Raw genomic sequence first — 26,822 nt, forward strand, 5'->3', positions numbered from 1 at the left:
AGAATGGATCCTAGAAAGATCACAGTGACATGACATCTTACCCTTCCGAAGTCCTTGTTAATGCGATAACTTTAGTTTAACTTATCCTATAGGCTCATATAATTTGGTGTGTATGATATTAGCATAGATCCCAGGAATTCTATTGATGTTGAGGTCAGACAGTCAAAGGTGAAGTTGCCACCTTCCACTTTTCTTGCTTGACCAATAACTCCATTTTCCGCGTTACAGGCGGGCGTATTATGTGCTCGCCTAAGCAACACTCTTGTTGGACACACACTTGCTAAACCAACCACAATGACCATTGTTTCCCACCGGTACCCAAATTATCACCTGGGTGAGAATGGCAAAGTGTTGATTGACTCCCTGCCAAAGTACGCTAGACTTTGGTGGGAATCAAACACACGACCCTCTGATTACAAGGCGAGAGTCACAGACGCTACACCACGGTGCCTCCACTTTTAAATATCTTTTTTTCTTGTAATGAAAAATTAATCCACATTTGTGTCTGTACTTCAGCAAAGAATATCAAGTGCATGTATCACCAATCATGTGAGGAAAATATCAGGTTTATGATTTGATTTGATTTGATTTATTTATTTCCGTTTCACAATTGTACATAATAATGATAAACATAACATAACAAGGTCGAAAATACTACAAGACAAAATATGATGTATATTTATATAACATAATCATTTAAGGAACACAATTTAGTAAATAAAGTGATCTGAAATGACATTTGTATTTAAATTATGAGATCAAACTCAAAGGTCAAAAACTTGTTGGATGAAAATTGATAATTTTTCGTAGTTTAAATTTTTTTTATACATGTTTGTATTCATTTTCCCTCATGGCTGTGGATGATGAGATTGTGTATTCAGATGATAAAAATGGAAAAGAGTAAATGCTTTAATATCGCAAAGGCAAACAGTTCTGGTGGTTGTTTCATATCAAGCTACTTTAAGAACGACTGGTGATCCTTTCTTGTGCTGCATGACATATTCCTGCCACTGCACTTACGGATGCAGAGAGAATGTTGAACGTAATAGAATCTTGCCATCCTTTGCAAAACGTTATGTATCCGTTGTGTACTCTTTGCATACATGTTTCATATGCTCTATATCCATCGGGCATCCGTCCAATGTGATTTCATTGTTTGCCCATTCTGTCCATTGTCTGGAGCGGATGTAAACAGATGGAGCGAAATTTTGCTTGTCCGCTGTATCTGTTATGAATATGATTTTTGTGTGTCGGCCGGTGGGACCAGGCCTTAAAGTTATGCGAACTTTACAAACAGCTTTCATGAAGCACCCACCTGCTACTAGTGTATTAAATTGCATAGTAAAGTCAAATCTGCTAGAGGTGTTCAACTTGTTAAAGTAAAATTTGTGTTTATCATTGCCTTAATTTTGTAATTTTTTGCAGTTTTGCTGCTTGCCTGAAGGAAGCAAATGAATAATGCAGAAAGTCTAATACTAATAGTAATACTGATAAAGATACAATTGTATAAATACATGTTATGTCTGTTTGTTCTGTATTTCCTGACTGCATTTGTTTTTTTATTATGTTCGTGTTAATTTCAGGATCACTAATTCATAAGTTCTTTGTAACTTTTCAGTGATCCTTCCACTAATCTTAAATATACATGTACTCACTTGTGTTAAAATGCATTTTATTGAAATATTTATACTTCTTGATTTGTATGTTTTTTTATGAAGATTGTGGTAAATAAAGTTTCAATTCAATTCAATTTCAATAGTGAGAGAAGAGCTTTGCTGGCAGCGAAGCAGTTCTTGTCGAAAGATCCACTGCCAAATTGTACTCTCCAGGGCGAAGGCAACATGACAAAAAAGGTATACCATATTTTTACCTATACAAGATGTATTTTCTGGTAAAAAGCACAAGAAATCCTGTTTTTGAAGCCAGATAATTGGAGCTATTCTGTAGCAAAATACTTGGCTAGTAAGCATAGAAAATGCATAAAGACCGTGTGTTTAGTAGTTGGTCAGCTTTCGATTGGTACGTTTATCAATTTCACTTTTGTGTCCGGAGTATTTACCCTCACCTCACACCCTCTTTTTCCTTATTATTATTGTTATCATTATTATCATAATTGTTATTGTTGTTGCTGTTGCTTTTATTGTCTCACCTGCATAGCAGAGTGAGACTATAGGCGCCGCTTTTCCGACGGCGGCGGCGGCGGCGACGGCGACGGCGGCGGCGGCGTCAACACCAAATCTTAACCTGAGGTTAAGTTTTTGAAATGACAGCATAACTTAGAAAGTATATGGACCTAGTTCATGAAACTTGGCCATAAGGTTAATCAAGTATTACTGAACATCCTGCCTGAGTTTCATGTCACATGACCAAGGTCAAAGGTCATTTAGGGTCAATGAACTTAGACCATGTTGGGGGAATCAACATCAAAATCTTAACCTAAGGTTAAGTTTTTGAAATGTCATCATAACTTAGAAAATATATGGACCTAGTTCATGAAACTTATACATAAGGTTAATCAAGTATCACTGAACATCCTGCATGAGTTTCACATCACATGACCAAGGTCAAAGGTCATTTAGGGTCAATGAACTTTGGCCGAATTGGGGGTATCTGTTGAATTACCATCATAACTTTGAAAGTTTATGGATCTGATTCATGAAACTTGGACATAATAGTAATCAAGTATTACTGAACATCCTGTGCAAGTTTCAGGTCACATGATCAAGGTCAAAGGTCATTTAGGGTCAATGAACTTTGGCCAAATTGGGGTATTTGTTGAATTACAGCCATAAATTTGAAAGTGTGTTGGTCTATTTCATAAAACTTGGACATAATAGTAATCAAGTATCACTGAACATCCTGTGCGAGTTTCAAGTCACATGATCAAGGTCAAAGGTCATGTAAGGTCAAAGAACTTTGGCCACGTTGGGGGTATTTGTTGAATTGCCATCATATCTCTATAAGTGTATTGGTCTAGTTCATAAAACGTGGAAATAAGAGTAACCAAGTATCACTGAACATCTTGTGCGAGTTATAGTAGTTTTCAAAATCAGCACTGCTGCTATATTGAATCGCGTGATGCAGGTGAGACGGCCAGAGGCATTCCACTTGTTGTTGTTGTTGTCCTTCTTCTCCGTCTCCTCCTCCTTCTTCTTCTCCTCCTTCTCTTATTGACTGGCCTTGAGGGGAACATAAAATATTGCCCGCAATAGAATCATATTGAGTCTTCAGACGAGGCATTACAGAGTTTTCGCAAACCTCGGGGACGCATCATTAGGGTCCCGTAACACAAAAGTTAACGATTAATCGTACACTTGATTTTTAAGATTGATTGAAGCTCTGGGAGGAACCAACTGTGGCTCTGGAAAGTCGTCCTAAATCGGATATATCCCTGTTACCATAGTAGCAAACAGAATTTTGCACATGAAACGCAGATTGAATGTTTCGTTTGCAGATACGAAAAGAAAAAATCTCATGTCACACAATTTGCATTGCAGGACAGAGTTTTACGACCATGACGACGGGCCCAAAAGTCTCTTCCAAAATCAACATATCATCGTAAAGTCCAGTTGCGTTGCACAGGCGAAAAGTGGGAAATGTGGTTCTTTATCCCTATCCAGGCCGGGGGAGGGGGGGCCTCGGAGGCCCACCTCGACGATTCGCGCAATATTTTCGCCGCGCAAAATATTTTGACCGCGCTGCTCACCGACTTTTTACTTTTAAGTCTTGCGCAACTTTTGAGACCAGTTTTGCGTCACCCGGGTACGGGGTTCCGAAATTACGCAACATTATGTAAGTGCATGTTTGATCAAAAATTGCTCAAAAACGTGAATTTGTGTACAAATCCAATGCAAATAGTGTTTTTAGCCAAAGTTCATAAAATGTATCATTATTTTCCTTTTACTGCTTAAAATCAATTGATTCTATCTTGTTTATGGTCAAAATAAAGTCCCCAACAATTTCCATTGGAAAAACAATTAAAACCAAAAAGTCGAAAACAAAGAAATTAAGAAAACAATAAAATGCATAAGAAAATGAATGTGATATTGACATTTAAAAAAAATAAATTTGATCAGATGCCTATAAAGAGTAAATGATACAAAAATTAGCATTTTAGGGGCATTATTTTGTTAATTAGAGCAAACTTCTGATTTTACGCATAAATTAGCATACATGTAATTAATGAGAAATGAGATTATAGTTTTGTAGATAATGCCATGGGTAATGCGCGTGTCAATTTTCGTCGCGATCGCGTGATCAACGGCCGAGATTATAAGGGGGGGCTGAATCAGCACCCCCCCCCCCCCCCCCCCCCCCGTCTTCTTAGGCATCGAAATAGCCCAGTCTATTTAGGGTTAAGAACGCAAATCTATTTTGTCATGTTTAGCAGCCTGGGCCTTTGAACTTTACCGTTGTGACGTAATTGAAATGTTGCGTCCCTGGCCTGGGGATGCAGTATCCAGCGTCTTCTCTTGTGACTCCCAAGACACGTGTAGCAGATGTTGCGTGAGCTTTCTCCGCCTCAGCACCTCTCTAGAATAATTTGCTGTTGAATTTAAGAATTATACCGTCACTTGGAGACCTTCAAATCTAAACTGAAGTCTTATCTTATTAATTATTGGCACTTTGACACTCATCCAAACTTTCTCATTATTTTCTTTTCTTGTGCACCTCTGAATAGAATATTTCTAGATAGATGGCGGTATATAAATGCCTATTATTATTATTATTAACACTATGACGTCTATTGTAGCTACCTGGTTCAATAGGACGCGTATTGTATAAGGACACATAGAATACCCGGATGTTCTCCCTTATTGCCCGTTACATTTCCACGCATTTTGTCATTGACTTTCTTGAGCAGGCAATAATTAGGGTCCATGAATAAACAATTAGAAACTTATTGACCCACCATTTGATCACTTGTCGTGGAGCGTCGTGGGCCAGTGGATTAGTCTCCGGACTTTGAAACAGAGGGTTGTGAGTTTGGATCCCAGCCATGGCGCAGTTTCCTTCGGTAAGGAATTCATCCAGTGAGCTGCACTCGACCCAGATGAGGTAAATGCATACCAGCAGGAAGTAATTCCTCAAAAAGCTGTGTGCAACTGAATAGGTAGCCGGGGTAGTAATAATAGCAGGGCCTGCTGGGAGAACAGTTTTCGGAACTGAAGTGGCTACCCTGGATAAATATACCGTTATTATTGTCTCGCCCACCAGAGGTGAAGGCGAGACTTAGGGATCCAAATGTTGTCCGTCGTCCGTCCGTCCGTCACAAACCTTATGACACATAACTCCACAACCATGTGTCCCTTTTCAACCAAACTTGGATGGTAGATGGACATGGGCAACCTGCATGTTGAGCTGCAGTCGAAGGTCACATGGTAAGGTCAAAGGTCATTTTCAGGTCAACGTTAAAGTTTACATGCGAAACTCTTATGACACCTAACTCCGCAACCGTAAGTCACTTTTCAACCAAACTTGGATAGTAGATGGACTTGGGAGACCTGCATGTTATGCTGCAGTCGGAGGTCACATGGTAAGGTCACAGGTCAATTTCAGGTCAACATTAAAGTTTACATGCAAGACTCTTATGACACCTACAGTAACTCCGCAACCGCAAATCACTTTTCACCCTAACTTGGATTGTTGATGTAGTTATGAGACCCGCAAGTCATGCTGCAGTCGGAGGTCACATGGTAAGGTCAAAGGTCATTTTCAGGTCAACTTTAGAGTTTCTGTGCAAGACTCTCTTAAGACACATACTGTAACTCTACAACTGTAAATCACCTTTCAACCAAACTTGGAGGGTACATGTAGATTTACTTAGGGAACCTGCATGCTATTGCGAAGGGAGGTCACATGGTATGGTCAAAGGTCATTTTCAGGTCAACGTTAAAGTTTACATGCGAGACTCTCTTATGACACTTAACTCCGCAACCGTAAGTCACTTTTCAACCAAACTTGGATAGTAGATGGACTCGGGAGACCTGCATGTTATGCTGCAGTCGGAGGTCACATGGTAAGGTCACAGGTCATTTTCAGGTCAACGTTAAAGTTTACATGCTAGGCTCTCTTACATGTATGACACCTACATGTAACTCCCCAAACGCATGTCGCTTTTCAACCAAACTTGGATGGTAGACGGATATGGGGGACGTGCATGTTATGCTGCAGTTGAAGGTCACATGGTAAGGTCAAAGGTCATTTTCAGGTCAATGTTAAAGTTTACATGCAAGACTCTCTAATGACACCTAACTGCACAACCGTAAGTCACTTTTCAACCAAACTTAGATAGTAGATGTACTTAGGGGACCTGCATGTCATGCTGCAGTCGGAGGTCACATGATAAGATCAAAGGTCATTTTAAGGTCAACGTTAAAGTTTACATGCAAGACTCTCTTATGACACCTAACTCGGCAACTGTAAGTCACTTTTTAACCAAACTTGGATGGTAGATAAACTTAGGGGACCTGCATGTAATGCTGCAGTCAGAGGTCACACGGTAAGGTCAAAGGTCATTTTCAGGTCAACATTTAAAGTTTACATGCAAGACTCTTATGACACCTACAGTAACTCCGCAACCGCAAATCACTTTTCACCCTAACTCGGATTGTTGATGTAGTTATGAGACCCGCAAGTCATGCTGCAGTCGGAGGTCACATGGTAAGGTCAAAGGTCATTTTCAGGTGAACTTTAGAGTTTCTGTGCAAGACTCTCTTAAGACACATACTGTAACTCTACAACTGTAAATCACCTTTCAACCAAACCTGGAGGGTACATGTAGATTTACTTAGGGAACCTGCATGCTATTGCGTAGGGAGGTCACATGGTATGGTCAAAGTTCATTTTGAGGTCAACATTAAATTTTACGTGCTAGACTCTTATGACAAGTGTTATTCCATCCCAGTCATTTCACAATGGAGTTTCGATACAATTCTGTTGCGTGTCCTCACAAATCACAATATTTCTGGTTATTTTCATAAGTGGGCGAGACACAAAATCGCTTTTGCCTTGTTATTATTATTATCACTCTCATGAGCAGGCAATTATGAATTAAAGCTGCCCTGCTCAGTTGTCTGATACATGTATGATTAATAATTATTACTGTTATTATTATGATTATTATTATATTATATGATCATTATTATTCCTAACATTTGATTTCACTCAGGAAGTAGAAGAGACACTTAGTCGCCTCCCCAGACTTGGAACATCAGGCTTTCTTCGTGGGTTGATATCCAGAGGTATAGCCTACCATCATGCTGGACTAAACAACAAACAGAGGGTTGCTGTGGAAACCCTATTCCGAAGGAAGCACCTCAAGGTCAGTTCAAACTTATTGACCCATTTAACACAATTTTATTTCAGTATGGTACACATTTCTCATAGTGTTTCATAAAGCTGTTAAAGTTATGAGCGACTTTACGAACGTCTAGTAGTCCTTTCTTGTCCTTAGTGACACAAATACATTTTCTTTGGCACTGATTTAGTTTAAGAAAGGTTCACCAGTCGTTTAATAGTAAAGACGCTCCTGACTTGATATGAAAAGCTTTATGAAACACCCACCTCTAACTTTCTTCTCTTAAAGGGGCACTGGCCTCGGATCTCATCAAATCTCCAACATTAAGCCTATGTGCATTAGAATAGTCTTGATAAATAAACCCTTTCATCAAACAATGATAAATTTATTGTCAAGTTTGGTTGAAGAAAATGTGATGGTCCTCTGATCTCTATTGCAAAACAAAAATGATTTGAAGCATGACTAACAGCATTTTATCTCATAGTCAATATTTGGTTATGAAAGTTGTAAAGACTAGAACAATATTATTCATCATGGTATTGAGTATGTGAAAATTTGTAACAAAAAGAGGAGCACACAGAATTACACATGTATAACAATGATGAATGCATGAATATCTTTATCTGTATAGAAAAATCATTTTTAACAAACATGCATTTTAGATGGTGACATTGCTGGCTTTCCCCAGTTGTAGTGGTTAATTTGCTCCTTTGTAACTCTTTGTAAGATGAGGCCCAGGTATCAAAAAGATTTTACTTTGGGAAATTGAGTAAGGAACAGAGAGAGTAAAAGCCTCCTACACCTGCATTATGATAACACCCATGATTTATGTCAGATATTCGACAAAGCAGTTGTCCTAAAAAAGTTAGGCCCTTTAAAATATGTAAGGAGTGTTTAATGGAGCATCTTCTTCTCAGTGATTTCCTCCTGATTGATTTTGTTATTATGAGCCAATCAGATGCAAGGATTTCAGTAGCTTATAACATATAACCTGATCTCGTGGTGATTCTTTCACAGGTTCTAACGGCTACTGCTACGCTGGCCCTAGGAATTCATGTGCCTTGTAAGACAGTCATCTTTGCTTGCGAGGATCTCTGGCTTAAACCACTGGCTTATAGACAGGTTAGTGTATTCAGTAAACCCATCCCCTCCCCTCCTTCCCCAAGAAAATATATGTAACCCAAATTTTAATGTTAAAGGGGAATGAAAGATTTGGAACAAGATAGCTTGTGTGAAAACAGAAAAATCAAAGAAACACATCAACGAAAGTTTGAGAGAAATTGGACAAATAATGAGAAAGTTATGAACATTTGAATATTGTGATCACTAATGCCATGGAGATCCTCATATTGGCAATGCGACAAAGATGTGTGATGTCACTAGTGAACAATTCTCCCCATTACTTTAGTATATATTTCACTTAAACTGCCTCTTATCACATCAGTAGATCATGTGTTTTTTCTACAGGAGGGTATGTAATACAGGAAAAAAAAATACATCATGGATAAAGAGTTTTTTTCACCTTAAGAAATAGCAAAAAGAGACATTTTTGGGGTATTTTATAGTCCATCAGAGGGAAAGTTGTTCACATGTGACATCACACATCCTTCTTGCATTGCCAATGGGAAGATCTCCATAAGCCTTATTATTTGTCTGATTTTTCTCAAACTTTCTTTGTTCTTATTCTTTGCTTTTTCTGTTTCGACCAAAGCCTATTTGTTCCAAAGGTTTTATTCCCCTTTATACTGTGTTTACATGTGATCGGCTTTTGCATCGGCTTTTTCATAGCGTGTAAACGCGATTTACTTGCATCGGCTCTCGGTTCAGAATCGGCAATTTTGCACCACCAAAGTAGTAGGTTTCAGAACCGCGAGCCGATGCAGAATTGGCTTTTTTTAATACGTGTAAACAGAAAGCCGATTCTGCATCGGCAATTGGTGCACATTTCATTTACTTTACCATTGTGACGTAATTGTAAGCGCACGGATCCAGCGTTGTCTTTATTATGACGTATATTGTTGGTGTGCGTGTCATTTCAGGTTTTTGACACGCGAGCCGATTCTGCACCGCGAGCTGTAACAGCATGTAAACGCGGTGTAAGATAAACCTAAAAGCCGATTTTGCATCGGCTTGCGGTTCTGAACCAAAAGCCGATCACATGTAAACACTGTATTTAGGGGGGGTGATGATAATGGCTCAGTCATCCTCAACATTTTGTGATAAATCTTTAACCTGAAAGATTTGTACCATGTCATTGACTTGACTCTTGACTTCATTCGTTCTACTCGTGGGCAACTGCATTGATAATACAAGGAGCCCTAAATAACAGAGTCAGACCCATTTATATTAATACCCTGTAAGGTAATATATTTCACTTCAATGTTCGTTCAATCCTGTTCAGAGCTTGGGTGTTATTGTCAATTAGTCTATAGCTACATGTATATGTATGACTCCTCTTTCAACTTGCAGATTCGCAATCTTTTCTGGTTTAGAATATTTATGGTTGGTGATGCCTTTCTGTGCTACATGTATGTTATCTAGGCTTGACTGTTGTCCTCTTCTTGCGCTTAATTTCAGTTCAGTGTGGTATACAGTATCACCACAGTCAGATCATGCGCACGGGACCCACATTATTGCCTAATCTAAAATTAGATTACGCATTGGCGTTTAAACATGGCTCTATTTATCTTTGTGAAACACCCCCTTGGTCCAGTACAGTTCATATGAATGGCTGTGTGATATTAATTCATATCTTTTTTTAGAATTTACACAATTCATTGTGTGTTGTTTTGTTTAAAATCCCTCCCAGATGGCTGGCCGTTCAGGTCGCAGAGGTTTTGATCTCGTTGGCAATGTCATTTTCTACTGCGTTCCTCCGCAAAAGATCCGGCACTTGATCACATCTGGTCTTCCAAACCTGAGGGGTCACTTTCCTTTCAGCGTCAGTCTTGTGCTGAGACTCATGGTGCTAACACACAATTCAGAAGACAAGAGAGATGCTCATGAGAAGGTATGTCTCATATAGAAAGGGGTACACCAGGCTAAAAATGAAATGTTTTGAACAGATGAAGGAAAATCAGACAAGGAAAACACTAAAATTTGATCAAACTCGGACAAGGAATAAAAGATTTATGTATTAAAAGCTTTGCATAATTTCAGTGAAGCAGTTCCATGCACGGCTTTGGGTTGAAGGCACTTCACAGGATGATTTATTGTGGTTATAAACAAAAGAGGACATGTAGATACTATTTACTTGATATTATACATTTTGGCCAGTATTCTGAGGTCAGGTTTAACCCTATCCAGGCCGGGGGGGGGGGGGGGGGGGGGGGCTGCCTCGGAGGCCCCCCTCAACGATTCGCGCAATATTTTCGCCGCGCGAAATTTTTTGACCGCGCCGCTCGCTGACTTTTTACTTTTAAGTCTTGCACAACTTTTGAGACCAATTTTGCGTCACCCAGGTATGTGGTTCGAAATTACACAACATTATGTAAGTGCATGTCAGACAAAAAATTGCTCAAAAACGTGACTTTGTGTACAAAGTCAATGCAAATTGTGTTTTCAACCAAAAATCATAGATGTATGATTATTTCTAGTTTTGCTGGTCTAAATGTATTTATTTTAAGCTTTTTATGATCTCAGAAGAGTCCCCAACAAATTTCATTGAAAAAACAATGAAAAACAAAAGGTTAAAAAAACAGAGAAATACATAAGAAATTGCAAAAAACAATGTAATACATATAATACATTTTGTTCAAGTACACTTGCTAAGAATACCACAAAGAGTTTCTTTACCAAAAATTAGAACATTTGGAGCTTTATTTAGGGAGTTAGAGGAAAAAGTATGATTTCGCATACTAATTACGCATAAATTTAGCATAATTATTTAATAGCAATTCGCATGAAAAAAATGGCTATACAATTGTGTAGATTATGTCCCAGGCAACCCGCGTGCCAATTTTCGGCGCGATCGCGCGCCCCCCCCCCCCCCCCCCCCTCCCCCCGGCCATTTGAACTCCCTAAATACCCGGTCTAGATAGGGTTAAAGTTGTGGTTTAAGTATGGATAGCCAATTGCTACGTAAATAAATAACAGTAGAGATATCATATTTCAGCTCATTTGCCTCTCAAATCATTCATAATTGTCTAGGAAGTATAAATAGATGATTGTCTTCACCATCGATGAATCGGGAAAGAGCACAGTAGATATAAACATACAACTCAATAAATTTTTTTAAACTTTTGGCTTTCCATAATTTTAACACAGAGTAAGACCATGGTCTATTAAGTTAAACCTGACTTTAGAATGCGGGCCACTGTGTATTAGGTGATGACTATTGTAAGGATGCTAAGCTTTTTCATAGCAGCTTTCCTGCAGTCCCCATTGTTTTGTCTATTATGACTGTTATGATTTGTAAGGAAATTAGGCTGCTTGCAAGATTCCCGAGGGAAAGACAGGGCTGTGACATTTGACAAGGGCCTTGGAGAAAACAAGTTTTCTTTTTTCTTTAACAATTAGAAAGAAATATGATCATTTTGACTTACTGTTTGAAATGGAGAGTACAGTTTGACATCCGATCTGGGAGGCTTCTTCAGCTTGTCTGAACTGGCGGGAAATCAATAGATGTTATTGTCTTTGAGACGAGTTCAGACGAGCTGAAGAAGAGTCCAGGATCGGACGTACTCTCTATTTAAAAAAGTTAGTCCAGATTTATTTCTAATCGTTATTTGTCTTTCTTCCAGGATGAATCAAAACATACATTACTTCTTTGTTGTATTGTGTACATTGTAGGTTTTATCTCTACTGAAGCATCCTTTTGTGTGTCACAAGGCAGCAGACATGGAGGAAGTAGTGAAGCATTTCTTCCTGTTCAGTGTGGATTATCTCATACATGCAGTAAGTCTACCCTCCCACGGAAGAACAGAGATTGGCAAAACCCACAAAAGTCACTTGAAATGAATTCTCAGTAAAAAATTCCTCTAAGAAGAGAAGATTCTCAGCTTTAAATTACTACTATTGGATGGAATTAACCACCATCTAAAAGAAAAGAATGTTCACCACAGGGTAAAAAAAAATAATTTGAGAGCCATTTTTGTCTCACCTGCATAGCAGAGAGAGATATAAGCGCCGCTTTTGGGACGGCGGCGGGGTCAACATCAAATGTTAAGGTGAAGTTTTTTAAATGACTACATAACTTAAACAAGTACATGTATATGGACCTAGTTCATGAAATGTACACTTAAGGGTAAAGAAGTATTACTGAACATCCTGCCTGAGTTTCAAGTCATATGACAAAGGTCAAAGGTCATTAAGGATCAATGAACTTAGACCATGTTGGGGGAATCAAAATCAAAATCTAAATCAAAGGTTCAGTTTTTGAAATGTAATCATAACTTAAAAAGTATGTGGACCTAGTTCATGAAACTTGTACATAAGGGTAATGAATTATCACAGGACCAAAGTCAAAGGTCATTTAGGGTCTATGAACTTTGGTCATGTTGGGGGGTATTTGTTGAATACCATGATCGTAAGTTTGAAAGTTTATGGATTTAGCTCATAAAACTTGGACATAAGATAAGACTAACATCTCATGCGAGTTTCAAAACTCATGACCAAGGTCAAATGTCATTTAGGGTCAATGAACTCTGGCCATTTTGGGGGTATTTGTTGAATTACCATCGCAACTTTGAAGATTAATGGATCTAGTTTATAAAACTTGAATATAGGATTAATCAAATACTGTATCACTGAACATCCCGTGCGAGTTTCAAGTCACATGACCAAGGTCATAGGTCATTTAAGGTCAATGAACTTTGGCCATGTTGGGGGTAATCATTGAATTGCCATCATAACTTTGAAAATTTATGGATATATAGTTAATGAAATGTGGACAAAGGGGTAATCAACTATTACTGATCACCTTGCACAAGTCGTAGGTCACATGATCAAGGTCACATGTTACTTAGGGTCAATGAACGTAGTTTATTGTTATATGAATTGTGTTTTGGGGAATACATATAGTTATTTGATAGTTTTCAAAGTCAGCACTGCTACTATATTGAATCGCGTAACGCAGGTGAGACTTCTAGAGGCATTCCACTTGTTAAATATGCTTTTGATAATGATCCTAACAAGAGTGTCCAGACCAAAATCTAGCATTTTGGGGGGCTATATTTAAAGATTTACTGCCAAGTTGCATTAATTAGCATAATTTATTGATTGAATCTGCTGTCGTGCAGTATTTTGAAAAATAGTAGCGTTTGATTATCAGAGTTTGAAACTCGATACGCAATTTTCTGGTGTGCCAGCCCAGATTCTAAAAAGACCACTCATTTACACGTGAGAAAGCAACAAGCCATGGAATTAAAAAATGCAGCTGCATGGTTGCACTGGCTGCCTGACATATAGTACTATGCAGGTGCAGATGGGAGACTGGGCAGGTGTGGATGGGAGCGATTTTCATGTTGGGATGGGAGTCGCTGGTTACTTGGCAGTTTTTGGCATTTGCGAGAGTGATCCCATAGCAAATGTGAGCGAATCATTTGTCGCTACTCTGATTTTTTTGCTGGTTCGCCACCGTATACCTGTAATACGCTACTTTTGAAAAAAAAATGGTTGATTCAAGGTGACCAAGTTGATTCACTTTGACCTTTATCGACCTTACTGTGAACTCAGTGGCTGACAACAAGTATTCTGGTATTAATTTGTTTTTAAACTGAATTGTTTTCAGGGTCTTCTTGACATGAGCGGTACACCGATAGGTCTTTCAGGACTTGCTACTCATCTTCACTACCATGAACCAGCAAACTTGACCTTCGTCACCATGCTCCAAGAGGGCGCTTTTCATAAGCTGTGCAAACCAAACTTGGGTGAGTGGATTATTTGATTGCTTTATTTGTCAGTTTAACCCATACATGCTTAGCACAGTGAGTCGATAGACGCCGCTTCTCTGATGGCGGCTGCAGCAGCCTCAGCATTATAACCAAAGGTTAAGTTTTTGAAATGACATAATTTAGAAAGAATATAGACTTAGTTCATGAAACTTAGACATAAGTCTAATGATGTATAACTGAACATCCTGCCTGAGTTTCAGTTCACATGACCAAGGTCAAGGGTCATTTAGGGTCAATGAACTTTTGCCATGTTGAAAGTATTTATTGAATTACCATTGTAACTCTGAAAGCTTATGGAGCTATTTCACAAAGCTTGGACATAAGAGTAATCAAGTATCATGAACATCCTGTACAAGTTTCAGGTCTCATGACCAAGGTCAAAAGTAATTTAAGGTCAATGAACTTTGGCCTTGTTGGGGGTAATTGTTTAATTGCCTTCATAACTTTGAAAGTTTCTAGATGAACATAGGAGTAATGAAGTATCATTGCTCATATTGCACAAGTCTTAAGTCACTTGATCAAGGTCAAATGTCATTTAGGGTCAATGAATATAGTAATTTACATCAATAACTGGGATATACTCATTTGATTTGCTAGTTCATTACGATTAACTTGCACGCCGAATAAAAGTACACAATTTTTCCTGCGCGCGCGCAGCATCTCCCTACGCACGCACTATCCCAAGATCATCACGCAAAAAGGCGTCCATTTCCTCTTTTACTTTCGCCTGCCGCCGTGATCAGACGTTAGCTAAGTACACTCCCACTTTACTATAAAAAGTGTCCATTGTTTACATATTTATCTATGTATTTACAGCCTATTTCAATCCTTTGCCTTTCGGCTTTAGATTGATTTCATTTATATCATAGTGCATGGAGCATTCGTGTTATTATTCACGTTTTTCTTTAAATAAACTTGTGAGTTCCGAACGTCAGTTTCGTTTTCTCACAGACGGGTTGCTTCCGCTTCCCTTACCCGTAGCTCCGCGCACTATTCCTGCGTGCCGCAGGCATTGATACGACGCCAAATCTTTTTAATTCTTTATTATTCTTGACTTGCACCTTTGCCTCGTCTTGAATTGAATTGATTTTATTTCCTCCCCACAGCTTAGGCTATGGGACAGATAGGAGCGTCGTCCTTGTTTGTTCTCAAACTTGTTTTCAACTTGTTCCTTTGTGAGTTGGTTGATTGTCTCAATCAATCTTTTGTTTTTGTTTGATTAATTGATTGATTGATTAATTAATGAATTAATTAATTGTTAATTAACCAATTGGTTAATTTTTTAATTATTAATTAATTTTAATAATTATTTTTGTATTGAAATTTTTTGTTAGACTTATTGTCTTAAAAAAATTTTCTCTTAAAATTTTTTTGGGAGGCCCCCCTGTTTTCTATTAGCGTCCTTTAAAAAAGTTTTCGCTAATGAGTTTTCGGCTTTCCAGTTTAAGGGAAGTAAGTTTTTACTTCTTCCTTTCAGATCAGCTCCTTTACTTATTTCTTTTGACCCTTGTCAAAAAAAAAAAAAAAAAAAAAAACTTGTGTTTTTTTTTCTTAGCTGATCCTGCTCTTCGTCCTTGGACTTAGACGTTTCTGTTTTTAATTAATAAACGTCATGTTTACGTGTAATTGATTAAAAAAAAAAAAAAAAAAAAAAAACTTCAGCTTCTTAACTTTGTTTGATGTCATGTTTAAGAAGTCGGTCCTGTTCTTCCGAAGTTATTAATTTTATTATTAATATTTCTGATAAGGATCTTGCTTTGTCACCTTTCTTGTCCACCCACCCCTCCGCCCCCTCTCTGTTTTCGACCCTCCTTTTGTTCTTTCAGCTAAGAACTTACCAGGTAGATGAGCTTTTTTGACTCATCTCCTGATGACTCCAAACCTGCCGCTGGGAGAGAACCAGACATGGTATTATTGTTCCCGTGATCAGCGGCGGTGAGTATGAGGGCAAGAGAGTGAGACCCTTTGCGATGGGCTCTATAAAGGGTGGAACCGTGGAGTTGCGTCCACGTGCCTTGGAAAAAGGAGGGTGGAACCGTGGAGTTGCGTCCACGTGCCCAAGAGGGTGGAACCGCGCCCACGTACCCGAGCGTTTTAGGGTGGAACCGTGGCACAGCGGCCACGTGCCTGAAAGGTGATAGCCAAGGCTCCCTCGACGGGACCTGAACCTATTTTGGGGAGTGTGGTACTAGTATAGAAAACTTCACTCCTCCAGGGCTGCTTTACCCACCGGCTATCGGGTCCAACAAGTCCGGGTTAAGAGCATGGGACTCTTTTCCCGGCACAGACTAGGCTCGATGCTTTGTCAGTCTCCTTCAGGGAGCATTAGCAAAGGGCTACCAGCCCCTAGTCGCTAGAGACACGTGAGCTCGACTCCGTCAATCTCACGAGTATCTGATCAGGGTGGAACTGTGGAATCGCGTCCACGTGCCCTTTAAGGTGGAACCGTGGAATTAGCGTTCATGTGCCTAAACGGCTTGATCAGATTTGGGTGATTTTTCTCATGCGAGATATCACGTCCCCCCTGTCTCTTGTGCCCTATTCTGCCCCCCGGCGGGGGCCGCATAGAAGAGGAAGAAGAAGAAATTCTAGGTTGCTAACCCCGCTTCGCGGGCAGACCCTTTCTTTCTAATTCTTGTGCCGATGGTCAGGCGTCGTAACTTCATGTTACAACAGAACGCCCTCGAGCATCACAGATTTTTATCCTCATGCTCTCTGTCAGCTAAAACCGCCGTGTCAAACACCAGGCAGGTCAAGCAGACATTCACCATCTCACACCTCGGAGAGTCACCGGCAATTTCATGATTCGCCGGCGGACGCACCTGCAAGGGAAATTCCCGCTAATACACAGGTGTTATCGACATACGGGCATCGCCCCCCATTATGTCACCAGACTCCCGATAATTGTGGGTCACGCGTCGCAACTCTCATGTTGCTTCACACGCCCACGAGCAGTGCGGGTAAATTCCCCCACGCTTCATGTCAGCTTCAGCCGCCGTGTCAAGCACCGGGCAGGCCAAGCAGACATTCGCCATCTCATACCTCGGAGAGTCACCGGCAATTTCATGATTCGCCGGCTCACGCACCTGCAAGGGAAATTCCCACTAATACACAGGTGTTATCGACATACGGGCATCGCCCCCATTATGTCACCAGACTCCCGCTTCATGTCAGCTTTAGCCGCCGTGCTAAGCACCGTGCGGTTCAAGCAGTCACCTGCCCTCTCACGCCGGGCTTTTATTGAAACGCTGTTCACCTACACGGTGACCCCGTCTCCATGCAGGTGCTTCCAACATACGGCTTTCAAGCCAACATGTCGGCAAGCTCTCGATGACCGACGGCTGGACGTTGCATCCTTACAGGTTGCATCAACACGTCCCGAGCATTACGGGTTCTTACCCTCGTGTTCTCCGTCATTACAGACCGCCGCTACGCGACGGCTGGGCTTATCAACAGCCTCGCACCAGCCACCGGCCCTTTTCACCCGCACGGGTGTTTTCATGATATGCACAGGTGCTGCTGACGTATGGGTCTCACCCAGCAAGTCGGCAAGCCCCCGTATGTCGCTGGTTGGTCGCTGCAGCCGCTTGGCTGTTTTCTGTCGGTCTTATTGCCGGTGACGGGCATTGAGCGGATTGAGTTTCTCCCGCCAGCCCGCACTCCGGGGAGCCGTCGGCGAGTTCACCTGCATGGGTATCGCCCATTAATATGCAGGTACTCCCGAATTCGCCCTCTACGTCAAGCCTCACAGTTTGACCGGGCATCGGTCGGCAACGACTCTTTCAGCGGTAACTCTTTCCATTCTACCCCCTAGGCGGGCCTGTAGATTGGAGGTAAGATTTTCTCACATACCGCATGCCTTCCTTCTCTCATGAGAATGTTTGGCTGTTTTTGAGAGGGCAACCTATCACGCCCGCGGACCGTCCGCCCAGGCGACGGGACCGTCAGCTTTTGGCCTGAACCTCACTTTCTATACGAAAGTAAGGGTGCCCTGTCTTTACTTTTAACACCTTCTCTTCCTTGTAAGGTTAGAGTCAGGGCTAGTACAGACACCCGTCCTCCAGCGATCGCCGCTGTAGTGAGGGCTACTCCGATATTAGCACCATCACCGCTCAGCGGTATGTCTCACTATCTCGTAGCTCTGCCGAGCTTATGAGCATAAATATCGGATCTGAATGTCACGGCGATTAATAGTTCTCCTATACTTAATAATCGCTATGCCTTCACCACCCGGTGCATTATGGTTATTTTGTAACCTATTTGTCTCGTATTCGGGCGGCTCGTGCGAGCCCTGCCCGAGCTGCCATCATCGGTCGTCCCCCCGGAGCCCGCTGGCAGCACCCGCACCGAACGCCCGGAGGGAATCGGCTATTTATATGCCAGATACCCCTCCTGTTGACATTCACAACTTGTTCCCCGAGTCTTTCCCGGTCGGGTAAGCATCATCTCGGTGGAAAGAAACAGCCATATATCTCTTTAGATTGTCGGCTGTGTGCGTGCGTTCAGGCTTGTTTCAAGCCCCAGGTTTTTTCTGTCGACATTTCTATGCCTACTTCCTGGACGCACCCACCGTGCCGGGTCGGCGAGTTCACACCAAACTGTCCGCCACCAGGCCATTGGTCGAGCTCAAACAGTCTATCCGATAGACTGCCCTCTATGTAGGTCAAGCTTGCGGGCGTCTTCGCCGCTTCCTCGTGTGGAGTGGGCTACGGTTGATGCATTTACCGTGCCCGTGTGTCGAGTTGTCTTCCTTTTAGAAGCTTTTTCAATCGGCACACTTGAGTCGCCTCGCAGGCTGCTTTCATCCTCCTTCCATGCTATGTATGTGACCATGGTCACTGCGTGACCGAGGATGATGTAATCGTGGTGGATATACATTTATGTATAAAATGTATACGTGTGTGTATGCATACTTATGCCTGTCTAACCACGATCACCACGACCCGCTTTCTCTCGGGCCGACTGTGGATGAGTCCCTCCATGAAAGTGATTTACTTCACTGGAGTTCTTCTTTTTAGAAGCATAGATTCTCATCCCCCGCTGCTTAGGGCGTCATTTTTGCCGCCCCCCGCAGTTTCTCGGAACTCCTTATCTTACCGATATCGGACTGTTCCATGCTGTTGCAACCGGTGCCGGCGGTGCTTGCCCTTGCGATCACCAGAGAAACCAGGCCTTGTGGCTGTTTTCGTAAACAACTGGTTCTCATCGCAGACTGAGGGAAATATTGGTGATTATTTTCCTCAAGTCGCCTTCTCCTCCGCTTGTTTCGTCAAGCGAGGACTTAGACACTCTTAGCCAGTTTCCGTCCCTAACCTTGATAGGACAGGGCCGTTGTTACCTCACTCGATTCCGTCGGGAACGTAACTGTTGAGGTATCATGTCTGGCGTTGTCTGTTGGTTCAGAACATCTTGACCGACATCTCTTGATCATCGTTTACACGTAATATCATGACAGAGACATTGTTCGCCAGCTCATCTCTGGCGTACGCTTGCTGCGACTAGGGATTACTCCGCTCAGCGGACATCCATCGTAGCCTAGTCTTACGGACCCTCTCGGCGATGGTGGCTTCAGCCAAACCACCGCCCACCTCTCCCGCCGCGGGCACTGCACCCTCGGGCGGGTGTTTTATTTAGTACGGGACAAAAGGGATCCGCTGTCTATCACACTTATTATGTCGTGATGCGTGCCGCGTTTTTCTCCGACACGCCCGTTTGAGCTGCTTTGACCAGACTGTTCTATTCTACATAGACAGCAGGTCCGTGGCATTTTCTTATTAACAGAATGGCACTCAGTCGCTTTTCTCGACACATTGACTGCCTTACGAGTCGTTTACTTCAACCTTACTCTCTGTCGTTCCATGTCCTTTTCGGACCGCTGGAAACGTCCTGCCACAGCTCTCTATCAGAATTCTGCAGATGTTCTGCCCTCACGCATTTGAGACAGATATCGAATTCTGGGCGCCTTCTCCCACGCGGGGGCTTCTGAGATATCTCGCATTCCTTACGTTTGCATGGTTGCGGCTTGGCTTAAATTATTAAGCCGGTGACTTGACCGTGGCTTTTATTAGCCCCGCTGTCGCCTTCTCAGATTGATTGATGGATCACTTACTGAACCGTACAAGTTTCAGTCTTCCGATCACGATTCTTGTCGAAATTTTCAACAAAATCGGATCGTTTTTTGATCATCGGCAATTATCATCCCTCCGGTTACGGATGATTAATACCTTCAATCCGAATCTTACAACCTCTTAAGTTTTTCTCAAACTTTGAGCTTGTATGGCTTAGTCCGTCATGGCACCTGTTGGTCGTTCTTGACGCTTGACTAACTCCCTCTTGGGTCGGTTTTCAGGGTATCTTTTGTCTGTCCATCAGTCGAGATCCCTCCTGTATCTGTTTATATATAACCATTTACAGTACAAAGCTTTGCATACTTATACATTGCTCCCGGACCGTTGCCGGGATTGGCTTAGATTAGGTGTTACTTCTAACCCTCGTCTTTGTTTGCCATTCTTCAGACAATTCCCAACTCTGTGCAGTTGGTTATTTTGTCGCGCGAGCCGTTTGCGGCAGCTTCTCGAGACATCTTTTCACGCTGGATTGTTGAAACAAGGTCAGTTGGTGATGATGTTCTCCTTCTGACACTAGACCGAGGGCCCATGATATTATAGTATCATTCTTCTTGGGCTCTTTCTATGGAATCGTCGTATACGACATCTTGAGGACCGCCTTTTTGGCGCTCTTCTAATTCCTTGTTCTTAAGGACCTTTCTTCACATGAGGCCTTATTTACCTCCTCTGTCCTTAAGGCAGCGGCCTTTCGTGTCTTCATCTCCCTATTTTTGTACGCACTTTCTTAGTCTAGAATTATAGTATCATTCTTCTTGGGCTCTTTCTATGGAATCGTCGTATACGACATCTTGAGGACCGCCTTTTTGGCGCTCTTCTAATTCCTTGTTCTTAAGGACCTTTCTTCACATGAGGCCTTATTTACCTCCTCTGTCCTTAAGGCAGCGGCCTTTCGTGTCTTCATCTCCCTATTTTTGTACGCACTTTCTTAGTCTAGACATGCCTCCCTTCACGTTGAATCCGTGTTGGTCTAGCAAATCAAATGAGTATATCCCAGTTATTGATGTAAATTATGAAAATACTTACCATGATTTTCTTATTTACGAGATAACTGGATATACTCATTTGAACCCTCCCACCGACCCCTCGCCTTGCGTGGCAACATGTCTTGCGTTCAGGCTCATGAGAGGAAATGGACGCCTTTTTGCGTGATGATCTTGGGATAGTGCGTGTGTAGGGAGATGCTGCGCGCGCGCAGGAAAAATTGTGTACTTTTATTCGGCGTGCAAGTTAATCGTAATGAACTAGCAAATCAAATGAGTATATCCAGTTATCTCGTAAATAAGAAAATCATGGTAAGTATTTTCATAATTTATTATTATATGAATAGTGTTTTTTGTGAATAATTATTCCATAGTCATTTTCAAAGTCAGCACTGCTTCTTTATAGAATCGCGTAATGCAGGCAAGGCTGCTAGATGCACTCCACTTGTTTATATATTTCTTTTAAAATGTTTCTTTTTTTTTACATGTGAGACTAAGCAGCTGGTTGGCATTGGCGTAGGCTCCCTCATTCACATATTAAACAGGATGTACATTATGAGCTTATAGGTGAAAACTTTCTTATTTTACATGTTCATATGAAATTGTTACTACTTTGCCTGTTTGATATTTTTCTCTTTTAATTCAACTCAAACTCTTTGTTGCGATGGACTTCAGTTCCTTTTTAACGTTCAGATGGAATTTATTTTCATTATTTCTTTATACTTTCCTGTAGATGGTTCTTTCTCCCAATCTGTGATGGAGAAACTAGTGTGTGTTCTTGGAAACATGTTTGGTCGTATAACGATGCCTGGATCTGTGGTGCAGAGGATAAAAAGCGAGGGCGTTCATTCCAAGGTACGGTATATCTATGATAAATATTTACCTTGGGTATAACCACTTCAGTTCTAAAATTGCTCTATCAGCATGCCCTGCTTAGCATGATATGTTATCTTTCACTAATCTTAATGGCTAATCAGTGGTTTGCCTTGATAGAAGGTAGAAGTTCTTGCTATGACTTGGCGAGGGATCGAACCTACAAAATTCTTATTATGAGGTGGGCACACGACCACTGAGGAATGTACTATGATCGTTAAATCTCTTAACCCAAAAGGAGTGGGCTATTTGAGATGTATTGAGGAGTGAGGGGGGAGGGGGGGCATGATGCCCCCCCCTTCTGATCTCAAAATTTCTGAAATTAATTACTTTTGATTTATTATGAATATTAAAATATGCATATTTATTCATGAAAAACATTATTTGCAAATTCAACACCCAATTTCACTTCAAATTTTCTTCTTTTTTACAGATGTCATCTTTGTAATCTAATTTAAAGGTTTCCACAAAGAAAATTGCAAAAGCCAATTTTTTTCTCATGTATTTCTTTGTTTTTTAGAATTTCTTATGTATTTCTCTGTTTTTTCATTGTTTTTTTCAATGGAAATTATTACAGACCATTTAACAACAAATTAAACCCTAAATCAATTAAACAGACCACTTAGTATGAAAAATAATCACCTTATGAATTTCACCTCCCATAGACTTTGTACACAAAGTATAAAAATGAGTCATTTTCGGCATGACATTGTCTCCTAAAAAGTCACATGGCATCGCGATACTATACCCATATATCGCAAATTTGGTCTCAAAAGTTGCGGGAGACTTTAAAAAAAAAGTCATACAATTTTGCTTTTTGGGTTAAAGCCTGAATCCAAATAATGATCACAATATGAGGTCATACAGAATCTAATGAAATGACCACTCAAGGGATTTACCGTATGAATGACTGAAAAGTTTGATTCTTGTGAAAGCATGAGTAATATCGCACTTTAACTGAGTAAATAACAAGACTACATGTAAGCATGGCATTCTGTAATGTCCAAAGGAATTTTTCCAAGTAATAGATTTTACATATGCCCACACACGCATATCTGCATTTGCAATTTCACCATAACCCAGGTTTCCCCTTACATTCCATTTTTTCACACCTCTTGGTTTATATTTACTATCAGGAAACAGAAGTCCCTGTCATTTTGATGTCATTTTGACACCCCCCCCAAAAAAAAAAAAGTAAAGAAGAAAGACTCCATATTTGTAAATTATACTTTAAGAACAAATATTATGTTGGATTTTGTAAAATTAATTATTTTTTTCTTTCCTCATTAGGTTGTGTTTGGGGAGTCAGTTGTGATGCCAAAGGAATTTTCTGACATCCTCAAGAAGCACAACAAGGATGTCTTGGAGGTGTTCAGAAGCTACGTCCACACTGTGTGTGATCATGCTGTCAAAAGAGACGACGATGGAGTCAAGCAAAATGTGCTACCTCTCTCAAAAATTGGTAAGTTGGGGTTTCTATACAGTGGTAGATCGAGGGGAAGGGGTCAAAAGGGGGAATATGTATACGTCCATAACTGGCAAAACCAAATAACCATCTGATGGGGGGGGGGCAATGTCTAGTCTTGTCTATTGTTTGTTAGAGATATGCCCCCATCTTATAATTCCTGGATACACTCCTACTTTAAGAGCATAAAAGTATGATTTTTTTTGTTGTTGCAGTAATCTGCAGTACAGATCCCAGTTTAATTGCCAGTAGTAGTGTGTGTTAGTCAGAAAGAGAAGAAATGTGATTATGAAGTGTAGCTACTAAAAAATCAAAGTTCAAATATTGACACAGATGGTCTGTTACATTTCTAGACCACTTTCAAGTCCTAAAGTTTATCAAGATTTAAAAGTAGGATCTGTGCATTCAGACTTACTCAAAGTGGCTTGGCAGTTCTAAAAAAAAAAAAAACCACGATCCTTTTAGTTTTATAAAGAATAGTGCTAGTTAGTATATGGAATGCAATTTGGATGATGTTTCCATTTTTTTCTTTCACTTTTTTTAAAATGCTAAATGATGATTTTGGGGTCAAAATTCCCATGGCTTCATTGTTCCAACACATCACAGACACGAGTGACTAATGGGACCTTTGCAGCTCTTACTTTGTAGCCAAATCAAAGTCAATCAATGCTTTAATTCACAGCAATACAGCCACCGGTCTTATCACCGCCTTCATTGAATGCTTCTGGAGAAGAAGGCAACCTAATTACCAAGCTTACAGCCTCATCCAACAAGGGCACAACCTTGTCTCCATTTGTGATGACATCTGGTAACAAGGACAAGGATCTTGAGAAGTTTGATGCAGACATATCTCAGGTATTAATTGATGGTATCAAATGTGACCTGCCACACCCAAACCAACAATAACTTGCCAAAAATAAATTTTGAGATTTTTATTGAGCTTGATAGAGAACATTCTAAGCTAGAACATGATTCCTGCAGCATCGGCCAATCACAGCGTGGCTCACTCCCGAGTGGAGCCAGACAGTAGCGCACGGCCTGTTTTATTTAAAGGGGAATGAAACCTTTGGAATACGTAGGCTTATGTCGAAACAGAAAAATCAAATAATAAGAACAAAGAAAGTTTGAGAAAAATTGGACAAATAATGAGAAAGATTTTAGCATTTGAATATTACAATCACTAATGCTATGGAGATCCTCCCATTGGCAATGCGACAAGGATGTGTGATGTCACATGTGGACTATAAAATACCCTCAAAATGTCTCTTTCTGCTTTTTCTTGTGGTGATGCAAACTCTTTATCCATGATTTATTCTTTAAAAATCTGTATTACATGCCCTCCTATAGAAAGAACACATGAGCTACTGATAGATGTGATGAAAGAGACAATTTAAGTGAAATATATACTAAAGTAATGGGGAGAGTTGTTCACAAGTGACATCACACATATTTGTCGCATTGCCAATTTGAGGATCTCCATAGCATTAGTGATCGCATTATTCAAATGCTCATAACTTTCTCATTATTTGTCCTATTTTTCTCAAACTTTCGTTGATCTGTTTCTTTGAGTTTTCTGTTTTATACAAGCTATCTTGTTCCAAAGGTTTCATTCTCCTTTAACTTTACAACTTCAAATTCTGACAGTAGGAAGAAGAAAGTATTACCATTTCAGATAAGCTCATTTTCTAATTTTGACTTTTTGTAGACCAAAGTATTGTTTAAGCTTTTTACAGTGAACCCTCTCTGGCAATTTATTGTTGGTTTTGGGGTGGCTGGGCACAAATGTTATCGGTTATACATTAACTGCTAGTCATGGTAACACTGTTTTTAAAAATAGTTGAATATAATCCAACAAAATTTTACAGTATATGTCTGTGTGAAAAAAAAAAAAAATTCCAAATGAGTCTGGTACAAAATGTGTAATTGGAGAGAAGTGGTCAAAACATACATGGTATTCCTGCCAGATTTGTGTGTATTTTTCCAAGCTAGAATAATATACTGCCCCACATGTACTTCTATGTGTTGGAGATCTTCAGTGTGGTCAGAGTCAGTTTAGATGTTTTTCTTTTCACAAATTTGAGTTTATGCAAGTGAACCAGTTATAGATCTAAAGATACATGTATGATGAAAACCCCTGATTTAAGACTTTCTCATTTCTTTCTCTTTCATAACGTTTTAAAAAATTGTTTTATGTTATTATGAAGCATGATTAATATAAATCTGTGTTAAACTATGGTTTCTAAACCACCTCTGTGAATTTTAGCCTTCATGCATTTTCCCTAATAGGCTATTCGTCAAGGAGTTCATATAGAACAATCCAAAATACCAACACTGATACCAGCAGAAGACCTTGCTGACAACCGCGGAAAGAAGCTCTACCTGAATGCATACACATATGACTTCTTCAAACATGGCTCAAAGAAGCTGATTGAACGAGAAAACGGGTATGATAATTTTCTAACATGCTTTGACATGTGGTAGACTCTGGATAAGTCGACCTTCCATAGGTTGAATAATCACCTAACTTGAAGTATTATTCCAGACCAGCATACACGCAATGCAGAACATGCATTGTCTCTGGGCTGTCAAAACTAAAATATTTTATTGACAGCTCAGAATAAGCTTGCTTATAGAATGATAATATGGCCAGCAGCTTTCTTTTGACTAGAAAGAGTTCTTGATGCAGGCATGAGAATTGTCCGATTTTTATCGGAATTCCGATTTTTTACATCAAAATCTGTGGTCGCCGAGTTCGATGTGAATTTGATATAATATTTGGGGGGTAGGGTCTGGGGGGTAGCGAGTCACTGCGAGGCTGAATCCTTACCGGGCCGCGCCGGGGGGAACGCACTGATCGATCCGTTGCTAGCTACGCTAGCTCAAGCAGCAACACGCACGGAGCACGAGACTGCACCGCGCACTACTTCGGTCGCACCACTGACATGAACGATGCGAGCAAAAATCGTGCGGTGGCTTTAATTCAGTCTCTAGTATCAAAATGGCGGCATCCACACCGAAGTTCGTTGATCGCGTTGGGGGAGAAGCGGACCCGAAATAGATAGATAAATCCGTCAAAAATAGATGGAACTGGTCGTGGTGTGACCATATAATTTTGGAAGGCACTTTTGATCAACATTTGGCCGGGGATTGTTTTCGTAAGCTGTACAATCCCGGTGAAGCTTG

The 26,822-nt window shown here is 40.6% G+C and overlaps 1 protein-coding gene across 1 annotated transcript in view; it reads left to right on the top strand.

Moving 5' to 3' along the window:
• LOC129280208 (probable ATP-dependent RNA helicase DDX60) overlaps positions 1-26,822 on the top strand; it is a 92,067-nt gene that overhangs the window by 61,862 nt on the left and 3,383 nt on the right. Inside the window, exons 30-39 of the mRNA XM_064111880.1 lie at positions 1,760-1,853; positions 7,172-7,324; positions 8,318-8,422; positions 10,110-10,310; positions 12,092-12,196; positions 14,031-14,169; positions 22,035-22,156; positions 23,465-23,636; positions 24,322-24,494; positions 25,926-26,083. Coding sequence (XP_063967950.1) covers positions 1,760-1,853; positions 7,172-7,324; positions 8,318-8,422; positions 10,110-10,310; positions 12,092-12,196; positions 14,031-14,169; positions 22,035-22,156; positions 23,465-23,636; positions 24,322-24,494; positions 25,926-26,083 — 1,422 coding nt within the window. The remainder of the gene's footprint in view (positions 1-1,759; positions 1,854-7,171; positions 7,325-8,317; positions 8,423-10,109; positions 10,311-12,091; positions 12,197-14,030; positions 14,170-22,034; positions 22,157-23,464; positions 23,637-24,321; positions 24,495-25,925; positions 26,084-26,822) is intronic.

Source organism: Lytechinus pictus, chromosome 17, assembly GCF_037042905.1.
Source record: "Lytechinus pictus isolate F3 Inbred chromosome 17, Lp3.0, whole genome shotgun sequence".
NCBI lineage: Eukaryota > Metazoa > Echinodermata > Echinoidea > Temnopleuroida > Toxopneustidae > Lytechinus > Lytechinus pictus.